At 38.0% G+C, this 20,130-nt stretch overlaps 1 protein-coding gene across 4 annotated transcripts in view; it reads right to left on the bottom strand.

Annotated features, from left to right (window-relative positions):
- Positions 1 to 4,886: 4,886 nt before the first annotated feature.
- CMC2 (C-X9-C motif containing 2) overlaps positions 4,887 to 20,130 on the bottom strand; it is a 16,762-nt gene continuing 1,518 nt past the window's right edge. Inside the window, exons 1-5 of one of the 4 annotated variants that reach the window (XM_072731470.1) lie at positions 17,317 to 17,551; positions 16,017 to 16,054; positions 14,087 to 14,199; positions 9,615 to 9,686; positions 4,887 to 6,323 (exon numbers count right to left, since the gene is read on the bottom strand). In XM_072731470.1, coding sequence (XP_072587571.1) covers positions 6,237 to 6,323; positions 9,615 to 9,686; positions 14,087 to 14,167 — 240 coding nt within the window. In that variant the 5' untranslated portion in view covers positions 14,168 to 14,199; positions 16,017 to 16,054; positions 17,317 to 17,551 and the 3' untranslated portion in view covers positions 4,887 to 6,236. Of the gene's footprint in view, positions 6,324 to 9,614; positions 9,687 to 14,086; positions 14,200 to 14,306; positions 15,129 to 16,016; positions 16,055 to 17,316; positions 17,552 to 20,130 lie in introns of those variants that run through there. The other 3 variants (XM_072731468.1, XM_072731471.1, XM_072731469.1) reach the window with 3 other exon arrangements.

The raw sequence follows: 20,130 nt of genomic DNA, 5'->3' as shown, positions 1-20,130 counted from the left end.
TATTAGAATTAAGAATATTCAGCAAGCTTTCTGGATAGATCAATATAAAGAAATCAATTGCATTACATTAATAATAGTAAAATAGGACATGCAATTTTAAAAGTACCACTTAAGAGCAAATCTAGCAAAAGATGCTTAAGATTGTCATTTAAAAATCATAAAAATGTATTTAAAAACATAAAAGACCTGAAAAAATGGACAGATATATTATTTAAACACCACTGAATTTAAACAATTCAATATCAATAAGATGTATTAACTTTACATCTGCAACTATTTGTGGTATAATTTAGAAATTCCTAGTGCAGTTGCAGATGTATCCTTACAGCTCAACAAAATCCAATGTTTATACTCAAGAGACACTCTCACAGGCTACACCAGAAGACATGTAAGAATGTTAATGAGAGCATTTTAATAGCAAAAATTTGCTATCTAAAAAAGACCATCAATAGGAAATGCATAAATTGTGGTACACATACAATGGAATATTACATAGCAGTTAAAATGAATAAAGAAGAACTTCATTTACTAGTATAATTGTGAAAAAAAGTAAGCTACAGAAGGCTATACACATCATGACAACTTCTAAGTAAAATATTTATACATACAAAATAATATAGTTTATGGATACTTACATCTATCTTAGAAGTGTAAAATCATACACAGGCATGAAATAGAGTGTAGTTACCTCTGATAAAGGAAGAAAGGGGAATAGGATTGGGCTGAGACACACAAGAAGGCTACACCCACCTTTGTATTATTTATTTTAAAAAAATAACCTGAAACAAACATGGCAAAATGTCAGTTAATAATGCTGGAGAATGGGTACATGAGTGTTCATACAGTCTGCATACTTCTGTGAAGTTGACAAGTTTCCTTTACAAAGAGAATGGCAATGTTAGCTGGTTTCCCAAAGATAACTCACATGAGTGTGGCACTCTCATCCCTCACAGTGTCAGAAGCGGTTCACGCTGGGTGAACTGGGTGTCTTCCAAGAGTGAGCACAGCTCTGCAAGCTCGCTTTCCCACCCCGCCTCTCTACCACCAGTCTCATTTTCAAGCATCCTGTCTTCCTGGACTAGCTGTACTTGGAGGAAGGAGACTGACCCCCAGGCCTCCAGCCTAGGCCACCTGCCCCACCTGGAATACCACTGAAGCAGAAGACTAACAACAAGCGTTCCTCTTGCCTCCCCTTGTGCTCTCCACTGTGAACCAGCCTCCTTCAGTGACTTCCCTGAGGGAGGCAGGCATGATCATGGATTTAGGCAGGATCTGGCATATCTGAATCCCCAGATATAACATCATTTAAAGGGCACCAATTTCCATCTGAGTTGGTGGCAAAGGCAGCTCACTTGGGACTTGGAGACTTGTTCTGCTAAGCATAGAGAGCTCTCTGGTGTATCCACTGGCAGACCAATGACATTACCTCTATTGGTTTACCCCAAACTCTTTCTTAGGAAACAAACTGCGCTTTGAACCAAAACCCCATGGACATTAAAGTGATTTTAAACTCCATTTATGAAGGGTCAGAAAAGGGTCAACTTTCTAACTTTGCCTTTAGTAAAACTGTTGTTGTGCTGTTTGCAGTAAAGTGTTAATAAATTTGTCATGAACAGAAAATCAGGGCTCACGGCAGTCTACAAAATTAGATTTCTCAGGAAAACGTTGGCCTGAGCTCTTCAACTTCAAGAGATGGTCCTTTATGACCCCAAACCACTAGAAATCCTAAGTGAAGTACATCTATCACTTCACTCTGCATCCTGCATAGACTCAACCATGTCTTCCCAGGGCCCTCCAAAGGAAACCCAAATTCTCTACCAGGACTTAAGTGGTCCTTTGTGACATGAGCCCTCACCTGGACGATGTCCAGCTCGTTCATCACTATAGCACCAGCACTCAATGCAGTACCAGGTGCCTGATAAAGTCAAGAGGACATAGGACCTCTGCTCCTTCCCACCCCATCTCCCTCCAGCCTCTTAGGCTCCTACTACAAGTGGCAATAAAAAACTAAAAATTAAAAACAGAAACAAAACAGAAATCCCCAGAAGGAAAGTGTGCATGCTCCACAAAGGAGAAAACTGTGAGATTTCACGTTGACCACAGAGGGCTGAGGAAAGCAGGCAACTGATGACATATCCTAAACCAGGTCATGTTATCGAGACAGAAAGAGATGCAGACAGCTGAGCACTGGGGCACAAATCCAATCATCAAGGCACAGGCAGGTCCCACTTCCTCCCTAATCTACCTGGCATACGGTTCCTCAGTCTTCCACAAATGACACACCCCTGTAGACTCTGAACTCCAGCAGTCCTGGACTGAAGGTGCTCTGTCGCAGAAGGCACAAAACAGTCTTGTGTTAGTGTACATCATAGGTAACAGGTACTTTCAACTGACACAATGTTAGAAATGGGAAAGGTGACCATCCGTGGGCAGTGATGACTCCTTGCATTCCTTCTGTGCAGTAGAGGTGTGCCACAGGGAGGTGGACGCAGCCGGGACCAGCTCCGGAGAGCACATCCTCACAGCTCCACTTCGATGACATCAGCCTAGTGTCTGAAATCTGCCTTGGCAGGAAGGTGTACACCACAGACAAGGGCAAACGCTACAAGTTAGTGCCTTTTATATTCATTTCTCAGGACCAGTTATTAAACATTTACTAGCTGATAACTAGTTCTTGGTAAACATGTTAGCGTGTCTGAGATTTGGGTCCTCAAAGAGAAGAAAAAGAGCCTGTGTGACAGCAGTGCACCTGCGCAGGCGGGTGTTTACTGCTCTCTGAAAGGAATACTTTGTTTCCTATGGTGCTTCAAGTTTTTAATTTCTCATTAGTTTTCTGGGGGAAAAAAAACAACAAGAGTATCCCTGTCAGCACAGGCCCTGAATCTCACTCACTTATGCATCCTCAAAGATTTCCCTCCACAAACCACTCGCTCCCTCCTTCCGGCATTCTTTTCAAATATACCCATTCCCAGTGTCACTCACCATTTCCATTTGATTTTGTAAGACCCTCTCAACCTTACTCTGTCCTTCCCTTCAGAGCCAAAACTTTCCAAAAACGCTGGCATCCTCCAGTTCCCTGTAAGCTCCCACCCACTCCACACCACAGGAAGCGGCTCTCAGGTCAGAGTTGACAGAGGAACTAAAGTGACTGGTGCCTCATCCCTTCATTTGATCCAGTGACATTTCCTCCTCTGGAGCCCGCTTGGAACTCTGAGGCACCATTCTCTATGGTTTGCCCTCCCTCTCCAGGTCTGCTCCTTCTCCATATACAGGGCTCCTTTTCTTGTCCCAAAATAGTGATGTGAATGCACAGAGACCCACCCGTCAGTTATCCATACTTCTGGAGAGTTGAGGGGCATTAGGTAGGGTACAACATCTAGAAAACTCACAGATTGTCCAGATGTTCCACCAAAATGTGGAATTTTTAAAAGATCAAGCGACCCCAAAGTTTCATCCTGCTCTATTAAACACCTCCGGTGGTCCACAAATCAACTCTAGCCACATGCAAGCTGCTGTCTCCCAATTCTGTTCTTGTCCAGACAGCAATTACATTCCAGACCTGCATCCTCAGAAGCTGGAAAGCCAGGGTTTTCTGCGTAACACCTCAAACCCAGCAGTGTACCCCACACGTATGCTACAACCCCTCCCACTTGGGGTAGAGCTCCAGCAGCAGGCAGATAGAAGTACCTGAGACCTCCTAGTCAGCCATGCTGTGTTCAAATTCCCCTCAAATCTAGACACCTGTTTGGATCCTCAAGCCAGGTCTCTATTTCAGGCCTTCATTTATTTACCACCCAAATCAGGGCAAAAAGCAAATAGGTCTCCCTGGGTGTAATCTCCCTTCTCTAATCTATCTCCTAAACTATCACCAGAAAAAAATCTTACTCAAATACAAATAGAAACACATCACCGTTCCAAGTAAGGCCCCTCCACAAATCCCTAATCACCATAGTAAAATCTGCAACTGGTCACAACAGCATGGAGGGGAAAAAACTCCCACTAAATTCAAAGTCATTTCTTATCTTCCTCCACCAACAGCTCTCATATTCCAGTCATGCTAAACAACTTGAAGCTTCCCCAGAATATATTCCATTTTCACTCTGTTTGTCAAAGGTTACCTTGCTCAGTAGCTTTCTTGGAATAGCTGCTTCCTTCTAAAGGCAGGGCATGGATGCCCTTTCTATGTTTTCTATGACAGCTACCTCATCATGGTGCTATGACACTACTGTATTAGTCAACTTGTCAGTTTACAACAAGCTGCTGAAGGCAAAATGTCTCATTTCTGCACCTGCACTGACTGACACAGAGGAAGGGGCTGCATAAATATTCGTAAATCTCAGTCTTGAAAGGGTCCTCAGAAGTAATTCTACTCTTCCTCCAAATCCTCCGAGCCTTCATTAAATACCTGCTGTCCTGTGTAACCACCTTGCTAAGTGAATGTCCACACTCTTGAACACCCCTGATGATGGGGAAATCACTTATTCAACACTGACATCAGCAAGCCCTCATTTGGACATACACACAGAATTCACTAGCAGGAGCTCACAGCTCACCGTCTGTTGACACCTCATCCAACAAGAAGGTCAAGGCCCTGCTGTGGCTGTGGCTAGAAGTTGCTAACTTCCAGATCCACACTGGTTTCAGGAACACCTGGCAGAAAGAGCACTGGGGGGTGCCTGCTAGAAATGAGTCTGGGAACAATAGAGTTGGGTCATTTCCATTATTGTGAACACAGCTGGGACTTCCAAACTCTTTTTGCCTCTTTTTGCCCTAGCCTGTGTCTTCAATGTTTAAGATCCAGAATTGCCACATGTCAAAGAGGTTAAGTCTAATGGGACCATTTTGCTCTAATTCCAGGAAAGTCTAAGAGAAAAGAAAAAATACGATTAAAGCCAATTATTTTATTGAAGGAGATAAGCAAATGCCCATTGTTGGCAAAGGGAAGAGACATGTTGGAAGTCAGGTGTGTTCGCAGATGAGAGAGAGTAACCAAGGCTCCACCCAACAAATATTCAGAATCAGGGCTTCTGTATTTCTCCATGGCTTGACTTCTCTTGGGTCACTTTCCAGTCAAAGGATTCTGGAGACCAAATCAGGTAAGATTCTTTTGGTTATCAACCAATAGTCTTTACATCTTCTCTCAGCCAAGGCATCCAGGGAAAGTATACAGGCAACCCTCAGAGAGACTACAAGTTTGGTTCCAGACCATCACGGTAAAGCAAATATAACAAAGTGAGTCAAATGAATTTTTTGGCTTCCCAGCACGTATGAAAATTACATTTATACTAGCCTGTAGTCTATTAAGTGTATAATAGCATTATGTCTAGAAAACAATGTACATGCCTTAATTAAAAAATACTTTATTGCTAATAAAGTACTGGAAGGTCTCACTTCGATGTTGCTGCAGCTTCTACATTGGCACTTGCGGCTTCACCACGCACTTTTAGGTTATAAAGACAGCTTCTTTGCTTTAAACCTCACAAATCAGTGTCTACAAGCTTCAAACTTTTCTTCTGCAGCTTCCTCACCTCTTGGCCATCACAGAATTGAAGAGAGCTAGGACTTTGCTCTAGAGTAGGCTTTGGCTTAAGGGAACGTTTGATCTTCTATCCAGACCACTGAAACAAGGCTGTTTTGCTTCCTTACCATTTGTGTGTTCACTGGAGTAGCACTTTTACTTTCCTTCAAGAACTTTCCCTTTGTATTTGGCAACTTGGCTCCAGCCTATCTCGGCTTTCAACATGCCTTTCTTGCTGAGCTTATCACTTCTACCTTTTGACTTACAGTGAGAGATGAAGGACTCTTCCTTTCACTTGAATACTTAGAGGCCATCGTAGGATTACTAACTGGCCTAATTTCAATATGTTGAGTCTCAGGGGGTAGGGAGGCCCAAGGACAGGAAGAGACAAGGGAATGGCTGGTTGGTGAGCAGTCACAATACACAGAACACTGATTAAGTTCACTGTCTTATACGGGCACACTTTGTGGCACCCCAAAACAATCACAATAGTAACATCACAGATCACCATAAGAAATATAATAATAATTACAAAGTTCAAAATATTGTAAGAATTACCAAAATGTGATACAAAGACACAAGGTGAGAAATGCTGTTGGAAAAATGGCGCCAATAGACTTGCTTGTGCCAGGTTGCCACAAACCTTCAATTTGAAAAAAACGCATTATCTGCGAAGTTCAATAAAACGAAGCACAATAAAACAAGGTATGCCTGTAATTTATTTTTCAGATTCCTCTGCGGGATTAAAAAGTCTTTTTCTCATCGCATTGCCATGCTCCCTGCTCTTGGTCCTCTTTTCCATGTACTGGAAAATAAAAGGAAGGGGGGAGAAAAGAGACAGCACATTATATTACCATTTGTACCAGCTAAGTTAAATATTTTAAAATATTTGCAAAATAAATGGTTTTTGCTGATAAAATTATTTGACTTTTACTTCACTGAATCTGAAATCACAAACACAGTATAGCACACCTACACTAATAAATACACAAATATTTACGGAATTAATTTCCTCCCAAAATATGAATTCAGTAAATATTTAAGATGAGTGAGTTTTGTCCCTCTTCTACAGGAGGAGCTCACAATCTATCAAAGTCGTCTAAGGCTGAACATTGCCGATTTCTACAAAGGTTAACAGAACATGGCTTCTGCCTTCTAATAGCTACTAAGTACCGTTTATAAAGTGCTTTATTATCAACATCCCTTATAAAAAATATCACAACCAGAATTAAATATAGTGCTTCATGTACTCTGACAGATATGAACTACAGTGGACCTACTAGTTCTTATGACACAGATATTTTATTTCTATAAATATTTTCAAAAGTAATTGGCTTTTGGCAACCATATTATAACCCATTAGTTCACATGGAAACCTATAGTCAGCTGAACTTCCCAAGATTTTTTATTATGAATAGTCATCAAACCTGATGCTCTCCAAATCCTACATTTTTATGATCAGTTAGATCTAAATGTAGTTTTCACCTTGGAGGTTTTCAGCCTAGTATTCTGATCTGGCCAGTAGGTTACAAGTAACAGGAAATATACAGCCTGGCACTTAGAAAAAGCACTTGTTTAAACCAGAGAAAGTTGGATATAAGTGTTTTTATATAGACCAATAGACATATTTTAAAGGTGAATGAAGAATCCTTATGGAAAAGGGGGGAAAAGTAAAAGTAAATTCAAGTTGAAAACACTAAGTATATGTGAACAGCTAGACATCAAAATCTTTCAGGAGCCAGAAGTACAGGAAAAGGCCACAGAAATGAAAATCAGTGAGAGAGAGCTAACCAGGCGCCTGACTGGGTGCCCTGCCCCAGACCCCTGAGAGACAATGCTGTGAAGGTTTATGCTCACTGCATCTTTGGGTCCTGTAACCTCAAATAAGAGGAGCTAGGCTAGATTATCTCTAAGAAGTTTTCTAGATCTAAAGTTTTTATTGAAGAGTTCTAATATCGCTTCTGGAATCAGTTTTCAAACTTTTTCTTCTTCATCAAAGGGCCAGATGAAACACCAGGTCTCTTTAACCAAATTACAGATGAAACACCAGGTCCCTTTAACCAAAATCATTCCTTTTATCTGTCATACATTAATTTTTCTCTTAAGATTGTCAGAGGGAAAGGGAATTTTGTCACTTTAAAAACTATTTTTTAAAAAGAGGCACTGTTCTAAAACATGGAGGGATACCTAATCTGAGAAAAATATTTGGTTTCTATCTTTAATCACATATACTGGACTGCCTCTGGCAATCCCCTCTTCTTTGGGAGAAGGTTTTAAGGGTAAATCTTCAGAAGATAATACTTCATAGGCAGCCAAAATAAACAGTTAAAGAGCAAATTAAAACATAGTCTATGTTAAAATGTTTGCCAAGATATCCCCAGAGGGCAAGGTGGCCTTTGAATAAAAGAAGAAAAGAATGAATGTGATTTTATTCACAAAACTTCACTGAACGATACAACCAAACCAAACCAAAACGAATAAAACAACTAAGAAGGACAAAAGAGGATGCTACAAAAGTAGTATTAATGTAATCATTATTTCAATTAAAAAAAAAACAAAAGCAGCGACATGGCAGCAAAGAGAGGCTAATGGAACTGGCCAGACCCTTTTGCTAGTTGAAAGCATCAAGCAATGAAGCACTCAAATGGCACGTGAAGGAGATGGTTAGAGGAGCATATGGAGACGGGAAACAGTCAACTAGAAAGCATTAAAGGCAGAGAGAAAATAAATGAGCACAGGTTCAGAAGACTGAAGGAAGAAAGAACAGAGAGAAAAACATCTATAAATCAGGTAATGAAGCAACATAAAAACCACACAAAGGACTTAGAAAATAAGTCAAGGAGAAAATCCAGAATTGACATGAAAACAAACTCAAAGTATGAAAAATGTCTCCGACGTTCTACCAGTCACTAACAGCTCAGGACCACCTGGGAAGAAAATTTTGTATAAAGATCTAACCACCATACCAATGGCAAAAATTATTGAACCATAAGAAGAAGAAAAAAATCTAAACTTAGGGGAAAAGCAATCTGACACAACTGAAAGCATGTGAGAAATAAACAGTTGTACTGAATAAAATATGGTAGGCTTCATTTTCCCATCATCTTATTGAAACAGGAACAGAGCCCTTGGGTTCAGTTTTCATATAAACCACCTTGCATAGAAGAAAAACTCTTCAAAAATCAATTTAAAACACTTCTACATGTACACATTTGTGCCAAGAAAATTATCACCCTGAATTCAGAACTCCAGAAAGTTCTTCAAACAGTAAAGACACTGGACAGGGTTTCTGGGAAGAAAAAAAAACTTCAGATTGAAAAATACAAAAGTTGACAATAGATAGATGCTAGACAGCTTAAAATATATAACTAATACCTTTCAATATGAGGCTAATAGGAAAAAAAATTCAAAAATATAGAAAAAGAAAAAAACTGGAAGACAGGTTTTTAGTAGTTAAGAGATATTTAAGGGTTTTGGACATAACACAATTGATGTACGAAACAGAAATGGAATCAAATTTCTTTTCAAAGATTTCAAAAGCACTCTGCTGTATGCCCAAGTCCAAGTCATGGTCTAGAACTGGGTTTTGGAAATGAGTCGTCTTGACCAAGTCAAACCAGACCCGTGTGGCTCATACACGCCATGGTTATAAAGAAATTCACAATTTTAAACCTGTGAAGAGCCCAAGTCTAGCACCTGCCATGTTCTATGAGGAAGCAGAAGCCCAAGATGTGTTATCTGCTACAGCTAATAGCTGACTGACCAAAGTCTTTCTGCTAAACAAATTCAGTTTCCCGGCCCTCATGATTCATCCAGAGGAGTCACAATGATTGTATTAAGAAAGTTGTTTTCATTTATGTGCATGAAAAAAAAAAAACAAAAAAAAAACAAAAAAAAATAGCAAAGTCCTAAAATTGTTCCCAGAAGAGGCTTTCATTTCTCCTCTGGGTTTTAGAGGAGAACATACACATGCAGTCAATCCTCTCTATTATACTAAAGTTTGGAATAAAAATTAGTAATGGCAGTATTCTAAATATTGTTCAGAAATGCTCTATTCTAATCTTCAACCATTTTCATCCTCTAACACTTTTCTTACCTCATTCTTCAAGCATTTTCTCATCTCCCGATCAAGATCATTGCAACGACCAAAAAATTTCAGAATGCTGTGCTAAAAGGAAGAAAAGGGGTAAATATTTTATCCCATATACAAAGGTCTCTGGCATAGAGAATTTAAATACTTATTCCTACAGAAATGAGTTTAATGTGTCACCACCTTGTTAATAAGCAAAGAGTTAAATACAGGTATAAAACATACAAATAAACGGAATTATCCTGGCCTTCCTAAAAGGAGGGATAAAAGTTCTCTTGGTAGAAATGAAAATATAAAGACTTTTCCTTGATAAGAGAGAAACCTATTAACCTGTAACCTATACCTATTAACTCACAATGCCAGAGTGCAAATCATTCTGTTTTCTAATACTCTTTTCTTTAAGGACATGTGAAAATCACAGTACAACCATCGTCTATCACAGAGAGTAACACCAAAGTGTGATATGGCCATACTAACACAACCAGTGACTTCTTCACGAGTAAACATTCTGTCCCTTGAGGAATTACCTAATAAATGCTGGGTGCCAACGCTAATTTTCTCATTTGCCTCCATCCAAAATGTCATCAAAATACATCAGAAACACATAACACTATTATTATTAAATGGCTTATATGGGCCACATAAGTAAGCAACTAATCCACAATATAAGAAAACTTATGTTTGAAGTTCAAAGTCTGCTTTCTTTGCAAAGCAAAAATAAAAATCTCTTGGTGGTCTCAGGGCCTATGACGATTATCACGACAAAAAGTATGAATGCTCCAAAGCAGAATAAGATGAAGACTGAAGTCAAGAACACAAATTTTAGTCAGGCCATAATTAGTGTTTGCATATCACGATTTTTAAGGGTGGGTAGGAGAGCATGGTGATATCCTATAATGACATGCTGAAAGTGCTTAAACTTGTAATAATAAGTATCTTTTCCTTTTCTAATTAAGGCTTTCATGGAAACCAGACAACACGTAATTAATAAGCTATGCCTCGTGCTAGTCCTTTCTTTCCCTGCTTCACCATCACTGTACATGTCTTTTTCTGGTCCACAATGAATAAATGGGTCAGTTTTTCTGGCAAGCATTTAAGGTAAACTAAGATCTCCTACTGGTTACCTAAGGACCTTTGCAGAATAACTTCGCTGTGTATTTTTCTTTATTTCCTTGACAACAAATGAACAGGAACCATGTATTTTTACATGCCTTCTGCTGAAGGAGAAATAACAGAAAGGATTAGACTTTCAGAAGGCAATATTTCAGTTTGGCTTACATCGACTCATATCATCCCATAGACATACATCTTATTTTTAAATCCAAGATGGAAGGTTTTTGTTTTTTGTTTTTTGGGGTTTTTTTTGCTTTTTCAACTTTTAAACCCAATGAAGAATTATACTCTTGTGACATTACATGAAAAACCATCCCAAAGTGCTCCATTGGATCTGGGTTACGAAAGGGCCAGGGTCTACACTTCTCTTGTATACACATGGCACAAGCCTCTAGCGTGTGATGTCTATCACCAAACTGACTGGGCAATTGATTGAAAAATGAATCAATTGGTATTTCAAAGACAATGTCCCAAGCACTAGGGAGACAGCATGAGGAAGGTGGACCTGGGCCCTCCTCTCAGTCCACAGTCAGAGGGAAGCCAGCTAACAAAGTGACTGCTGTAAAGCAGTAGTTTTCCAAGTGTATTCGAGGAACACCCACAAGTTCCCAAGACCTTTCCAGGGGATGCACACAATAAAAACTATTTTCCTGATAATCAAAGATCTTACTCATTTTGTTCATTACCACTCTCTCACAAGGCTACTGTGGAACTTTCCAAACACTACACAAAAGGCAATATCACCAAAGACTGAACAGGAGGCAGATAGGAGGATCTGGCTATATTCTATTAAGCCAGGTATTAAAAAGAATTGCAAAGATGCAAAAGCAAGGTCATTCTTTTCATTCTTTTGTTTTGGAAAATAAGATCTTTTTAATGGAAAACTACTACATTAACACGTAATGGGTTTATTATTGTATTTTTATACAAATTAATTTTTAAAAAATTTCTCAGTTTTTATTTCTAATTCAGTAAATATTGATGGATATAGTCCACATACACAAAAGTTACCTAGGGTCCTCGGTAATTTTTAAAAGCATAAAGGAGTCATGAGATCAGAAAGTGTGAGAACTATCTCACAGTAGGAACTGTATTATATGTGGTTACTGGAGTACAGAGTGACCACACCAAGAGAATCTAGGCCTGGAAAGGAGGAAAGGAAAGGGAAATGACAAATGAATAAAACCTGGAGGATGAAGAAACCTGGTCTAGTGCACCGGAAGTAGAGATAGTGGAGAGCTATAAGATAAACAAGGAAAAAGTAAGCACAAAGGCTTAGAAGAGGGAAGCATGTTCCTACACAACTGCAGAGGAGCACACAGGAGCAAGCAGAAGAGGTGCAGGAGGGTGGTGAGACCCAAGGGATAAGTGGGGGCCAGGTTCATGAAGGCCCTGAAACACCACCAAGTGAGAAATTTAGATTTGACAACTGCAGGCAAAGGGAGCCATTAGAGGGGAACAATGATTCAACTTACATTTCAACAATCACTCCAGTGCAAGTGAATGAGGACAAAGAGGACAAAACAGGGTACTAGGGTGGCCCCACTAACACTGAAATTAACTGGTGTTAATAAACACATAAATCAGTGGAACAGATCAGAAAGCCCAGCAATAGGCCCAGTCACATATGGTCAATTGTTTTGACAAAGACAGCAAGATAATTTAGTAGGGAAAGGATGGTCACTGCAACAAATGGTGCTGCAACAACAATATCCATTGAGAAAGAAAGAAAAACTGGCTCATACCTCACATAATACACAAAAATTAACTTGAAATGAATCACAGATCTAGATGTAAAAGCTAAAACTCTACAACTTCCAGAAGAAAAAACAAGAGAAAATCTTTGTGACCAAGAAACAAAGATGCTTAGATGGCAAAACAAAAAACCAACCACAAAAAAAAAAAACAAAAACCTAGTAATTAGACGTCATCAACTTAGAAACTGCTCTTTGAAACACAATCTTAAGAAAATGAAAAAGAATGTTACAGACTGAGAGAACATATTCACAATACACTCATCAGACAAAGGACTTGTATGACAAATGAAAAAAAAAGAATTCTTAAAATTCAATAATAAAGCAAACAACACAATTTTAAAACAAGGGCAAAAGAAAAAAATAAGAATAAATAAATAAAATGTAAACTTTTTAAAATAAAATAAAATATGGGCAAAAGACTTTATACGAATGGCCAATAAGCATGTGAAAGATGCTCAAAACCCAGCCATCAAGGAAACACAATCTAAAACCAAATGAGAGAAAAAATAAATAAATAAATAAAATAAAAACAAATGAGGGGCAGCCCCTGTGACTCAGCAGTTTAGCACCGCCTTCAGCCCAGGGCGTGGTCCCACAGGGGGCTCCCCCTCTGCCTGTGTCTCTGCCTCTCTCGCGCTCTCTCTCTCTGTGTCTCATGAATAAATAAATAAAATCTTAAAAAAAAAAAAAGGACACTACAGCACCCATAAAAATGACTAACCTTAAAAAGACTTACGGTATCAATTCTTGATCTAGATGTAGGCTGAAAAAAGTCTGCCTGAAGTATATTGTCAAGCAATAACAACAAAAATACCTAACTTCACAGGCCACAGGTATTACTCACTACCTTACTATTAGTCTTTAAAGTTTACTCATTTAAATGATGCTATTATTATAATTATATTATTATAATTTAAATGATGTATATCATGTCTACAGTTTATGACTATCAGAAGGAAAATAACACATCATGCAAAGTTAAAGAAAAATAGAAATGCTCCTTACAGCTATCTCATGTAGCAAATATATGAAAAAAGCTAAGTATTTGACATTTGTAAAAATACCAGCTTAATTTAATGCTTTCCAAAACTGGGCTTCCTTTCTATTTTGGTTTAAACCATGGAATTTTACTTCCATCCCACTAACAAATAAGTAAACCTGTCAAATTAGACCAATTATAATTTAAATCTAGCTAACATCTAATTATTAAAAATGTTTCAATCTCCTTTAAACACAGAATGGTAAAGATCAAAGAAAATCTTAGAAAAATCTTAAAATCATTCCATTATGATCAGAAGAGTCAGAACTTAACATAACTGTTCTACTGCCCTATAATGAAAAAAAAGGAAAGTGTTTTATTGTAAGAACGCGGATTCTAACTATTACATACCATTTCAGAAGTTCCCTAACGAGTTCCCTAACGAGCTACCACATGCTGCATTCTTACTAATCATGAAAGGGAATGGTGTCTGAAAAATCACAAGCATCAGTTACTAATCTTTAAGAAGTTAAGATCCATTCCTTTCCATTAGTGGAGGTAACATTTTACACCAGTGTGTTGTACCTAAGTTTCATTTTTGCTTTCTGGTCGTTTTTCTGAACTCTTACATTTTTGTGACATTCCTTAAGCAAGTTAATCAAGACGTTGCATTCTTCAGTGTGCAAGTGTGGAGATAAGTCAGGATGCATCTTTAGGAGGTGACGGAGCACAGCAGGGCAACCTGTGGATACAAGAGTGTCTTGAATACGCGTGACTGTATTTGTTAATACGACCTAACACTATTTCAGCAAAAACGTGCCATGAGCTTTATCAGAAAAGAATGCTGACCTTAGGCAAATTATTAAGCCTGACCCTGAGCTTCCTTATCCAACAATTTAACAGATTCAGCAGGTCATCAGATGTTGTTTGAAGAACCTGCAGGTTCAGAAAAAAGGCAGGACTCCACAAGAGACCCAATCCTGGAAATAAGTGCTCCAGAAGAACAGCTAGCCTGCATTAATAAACCTAATTTCAAGTATTTTCCCCACATTCCTGAAATTGATCACAACTCATTTTGTTCAGATGAAATTCCATAAAAGAATTGGTTTATTAATCCTTTTAAAATGCATATTCCTCTGAGGTTAAGCTCATTAGTCCTACATTACTGTGAATACATAAGGACTGCTTTCTTCCTAACATCTGGCTGAGAAAATCCAACTTAAACAATGAAGAGAAACAAAAAGCAGATGGGAAAAAAGTTTTTCAATTTAGCAGATATATCCATAATGCAGTTATTACTATGAAATCAAGAAGCTGAAATCCCAGAAATTAAATATAATTGGTTCTTTCACAAAATAGTAAATTAGCAGCCAACTTTCAAAGAAAAAGCATTATTTTGAAGTGTTTGCCAAAGTTAGGTAGCATTATTCACCTATTCTTTTTTTAACGTATTCTTTTTAACTTGAAAAAAGAACCAATTAATTGTTTTAATCTTTTAAAAGTTTCAAGAAAGAAAGCCTAAGAGGAAATAATGACCTTAGTTTGGGAAAAGAGTTCTTAGTTAAATAGGCCAAAAGCCCAATTCATTAAAAAAAAAAAAAAAAAAAAGGTAAAATCTTATCAAATTAAAAAAAAAGTTCTCACTTCAAAATACACCATTAAGGGCAGCCCGGATGGCTCAGCGGTTTAGCACCTGCCTTCAGCCCAGGGTGTGATCCTGGAGACCTGGGATCAGGTCCCACGTCGGGCTCCCTGAAAGGAGCCTGCCTCTCCCTCTGCCTGTGTCTCTGCCTCTCTCTCTCTCTCTCTGTGTATTCTCATGAATAAATAAATAAATCTTAAAAAAAAATACACCATTAAAATAAAAAGACACAGGGATGTAAAATACAGCTAAAGGGAATGAAGTCAATAATATTGTTCATACACTTATCATGGTGAGCATCTCATAATGTATATAATTAAAAGAAAAGAAAAGAAAAAAGAAAAAAACAAGCCATGCTTTGGGTGATAACAACATGTTAATGCGGGTTCATCAATTGTCAAAACATACAACTCTGGTGGGGGATGCTGATAGTGGGGCAGGCTGTACATGTGTGGGGCAGGGGGGCAAATGAGATCTCTCTATACGTTCTATTCAGTTTTGCTGTGAATCTAAAACTGCTCTAAAAAATAAATATCCTACAAGCTACAGGCTAGGAGAAAATATTTGCTAATCATATATGAAAGAGGATTTGTTGAATGCTTACAAAGAACCCAACATTTAAAATGGACCCAAAAAATTGGCAAAAAATTTGAATGAATACTTCACAGAAGATGATACAGGAATGGTTAATTAAGCACACAAAAACTGCTAAACACCATTAGTCGCAGGGAAATGCAAACTAAAATCACAATGAGATACCACTACACATCCTCCCAAATAGCTATAATCAAAAAGTCAGACAATAACAAGCATTGATTAGGATGCAGAGCAAACAGACCTCACGCATTTCTAGTAGAATAGTACATACTTAGGGAAACAATTCTGGCAGTGTCTTAAGGAGTTAAACAGAAACTTACCAAATGACCCAGAACATGAAACTGCAACTCCTAAGAATCTATCCAAAAGAAATGAAAACACATATGCACACAAAGGCATGTATGTGAATGTTCACAGTATTATTCATTATAGCCAATACCGGAAACAATCCAAATACCCAATAACCTGGTAACTGGATACACCAATGTGGTATATCTAGACAATGAAATACTATTTGGCAATCAACAGGAATGCACTGATACAGATATCAACACAGATGAAGCTCAAAAGCACTAAGCTAAATGAAAGAAGCCTGATTCAAGACTATACAGCATGACTCCATTTATGTGCAATGTGTAGAAAAAGCAAAACTGAAGAGAAAAAAGGCTGATGGGCCTGAAAGTGAAAGTGAGGATTATTTGCCATTGGGCACAAAGGAATATTTTTACATAATAAACACATTTTAAAATAGGATTGTGGTAATGGTTGCACAATTGCAGTTCACTAAAATTATCGAGTTCACTTACATAAAATGGGTAAATTTATGATATGTAAATTGTACCTTAATAGAGTTAATATCAAAAAGTTCAAGAAATTCAAACTGCCTATCTACCTTCCACTCACAAGTAAAATCCTCAAAAATATCTAAATAAATAATTCCAGAGAATTATAGTATTCCTACTACTGCAAAACTCAGTTTATAAAAATACATTAGTAGATCACTGTTCCACTGAGTGACTACTAAGTGTGCACGCACACACAGCATAGCACAGCTGAAGATCACATATCAGGCCATTGTGGCCAGCAAAGGGTTTAAAATGGAAACTAGAATGCAGCCAAGTTCAAGTTGGTTTGCCTGCTACTGACTACAAAACCTTTAATGAAATAATCTTTTTACAACAGAAAAATGAGACTTCACATAGTCTAACAATTTAGATCATCTAATATTATAACCAATATTATGCATCTAAACCTATTAGTTACCTGGTTGTCTGATTTCTGCCTCACTTTTTTCTGAAAGAAGATGTATACTGCCTTAGCCACCTAGAAAATGTCTTATTTTGTAAATATATTTGACAAAAATGTTTGCATATTTCTATCAATCAGCCCTCAGATGAGTGCTTTTACAGTTCAGAAACAAGCTTACAATGTAGTGAAATGATCTCTTTGGTTGGCAAAGAGTTTAGAAGACACTTGGCTGCTGAGATAAATACATGCACATTTTACACAAGTATCAATGCATACATATCATAATGTATATTTTTCCTCCCCCCATTACAAAAGTTTATGCTACTATAGACCCAGCCAGGGTACCAATGAGATGTCTTCCCTTCTACTTACTCATCCTAGGTAACTATGTCCAGTGAGAAAATAGTTTCATAGTTTCCTTTTCCTAGTCTTCTTGGTAAAAAGCTAAGCTACTACTTACCCTACACTTCTAAACAGTGACCAAATCCCTTATCTAACAAATTCCTTGCTTTACCAGTCTTCTCCCTCTTTCCTCCACCTTCTTTTTACTGAGATACCCTCTTCTGCGCCCAGTGTTGTCTGGCTTCATTAACAGTTGGTGTTCTGCGAGACTTTCGCAATTCACAAAGCACAGCTATAAAACAATGGCATTGTTCTTAGGACACACTGGTGTGAGTGCTGGTATCGCCCAGCAGTCATCTTTAAAAAGCCTGAATTCTAATCAGCATTATTATAACTCAAAAGTAACTTATGAACTGAAGAAAACTAAATGTATATTCCATATTCTTACTTTGAAGATTCCATCAAAGCCGTAAGAATATATCTACATTATTAGTGTAGAAAATAATTTGTTGAACACTTACCACACACCAGGCACAAGTCTTACAATCCTTCCAATAACTGTAGGGAGTAGGTAACTTCATAAATTCAGTGAAACCATAAGAATGACTTTTTGTAGTTCAAATATGCATTACTCATATTTTCAGAGTAAAACTGAGCCTCAAGTCACATAGTAAGTGGCACAGTTACTACCCAATGCAATTTCTCACCAGGACAGATTATTCCAATGTTCAAAATAGGAAAGGCATGCCTTCCCAGCAGTTTGTGGATGAAATAAATACAGATAGAAAAAACTATTTCCCAAAGAGCCTCTGGCTGGCTACAAGTTCAACAGACACTAATTCTAGGCCTACCTTCCAAAAATGTGATAATGTAATAATCCTATATTATTAGAAATAGAGGGCTTGTCTCCCTCAAGAAAAAGAACAGTACTACATTTGTCCTGATCAGCAAAGTCCAAAATACTGACAATGTGAGTATCTGGAGACAGTGCTCAGGATAAACATGGCTTTGACTCTAGGTTTAAACAGGAAGCCATTAATGAAACTGGGAATATTCACCAATATAGGGAAGTCCACATCAGAGGAGACAGTAAGAGAAACAATCTGGTTCAGTAGGACAATCAATGGATTTGAAATAAAAAGTTACGGATTTATCTGTCCATAAGTTCTAACACTTTGGTTACTTACTCTGAGACCTAAGTCTCTTCTTCTGTAAATTGCAATTAGCTCTTGACCTGTATCTCTGGGTGGTCATGAGGTTTAAAATAACATACGTGGAAGCATCTGAAATAGTGAGCAGTGACTGTGACACATGTAAAGTAGTGTTTGTATATCTGAAATGCTCTGTCACTGGATGGGAAAGGGTGAACTAAAATTTACAGTGGTGTTTCCAAGGTGCTTTCCAGAACAGGACTGGAAACCAAAGGGTGGATGCTAACAAAGGCAGAAGTCCTCTTCCTGGAGCTGTCCAACAAGGAAACTGGCTGCTCTGGGAAGTTCTCGGTTATCTGTCCTCACATACCCCAAGGAGACTGGCTACATCAATGAGGATGCCACACTGTATTCTTGCACTGCATCCTTAAGTTTCTTCTCAAATCTAAATCCACAATTAAATGATTTTAACCTATTTCCAAAACTAAAATTCTGTCCATGGACTTGACTTGTTACCACTAAGAACACACGAAAGAATTTCAAAAGGGTAGGGCCAAAATAATTCTGAACATCAGCCACACTGTTGAACAAAGCTGAAGGGAACATTCATCTGTGTTAAGACTTCATGCATGGATGTTCACAGTGAGAAAGAGGAACAAATAAATAAATTCCATTCAAACTGTTATCATTTAAACAACAAACTTCAGTCCCACCTGTGCATTGGCATCTAGAAAACATCAGAAGGGTTAACTTGTCACAGTTACAATGCTTCCCTTTCCACCTCAACTCCACTCACTGCTTCAAGTGTGCACAGATTAATACCAAAACAGCCACTAACTCTTAGAAATGTTCAGCTGTGACAATTGGATGTTTTGATAACTAGGTGACAGGCCCCTGCAAAGCAACTTTAACTTTTACTTGGGGGTAGGCTGGGAGTACAGAAGCGGTATGATACTCTCACTAAAGACATAAAAGTAATAGTCTTAGGTCACTTCTTCGCCTTATTCTACCAAGACTGAGGTAAAATTTTCATAATGAATATTCCATGATAGATTTCAACCACCAGGTGGCACAATTTTAGAAAATAAACCAAGAGTAACCAATACCATAACTGTAGTAAAGCAAAATGAGTAAGCATTCCAGTAACACTTCAGCAAATCTAGAGTCACAAGGAGGAAACCCTTGATTTTAATGTCACTTGGATTTTCTTTAGAAATATTTTGTTGTTGCAGAATATCACATTCTGCACCAGAAATTTATACTATAGTTGCAATTTCAAGCATCATTTTAGAACAACCAAAAAAGCAAGTTCAGGAAAGTCTCTTGTTCCAAGTTTGAAGAAGCTGTTCTCCAGCAAGAACTGTAAACTTAATGCTTTCCAAAACACATCCTTTTTAAAGTCTACTTTTCAGAAAGCAATGGAATTAAATTAGCATTTCTGTAACTATTTCAAACTATGCCCCATAGTCCCCAGAGGTACCAGATACAGCAGGGTATTACCCACCCTACCCTTTCCTTTGCAGTTACAAAGTGATCAAATCTAAACATATGCTACTAAGTGACTCTTGCTCCCAAATACAGACCTTGCCCACCACTACTGAGAATAATCCCTAGGCTGCCTGGGGAAAAGGACTTGTAGTTCCACCACACAGTTTCTTAAGAAATGGGACAAGCTGTAGCTGTCCCTGAACAT

This window comes from Vulpes vulpes, chromosome 12, assembly GCF_048418805.1.
Source record: "Vulpes vulpes isolate BD-2025 chromosome 12, VulVul3, whole genome shotgun sequence".
In the NCBI taxonomy this organism is placed as follows: domain Eukaryota; kingdom Metazoa; phylum Chordata; class Mammalia; order Carnivora; family Canidae; genus Vulpes; species Vulpes vulpes.
This window is presented reverse-complemented; position numbering and strand designations above follow the sequence as displayed.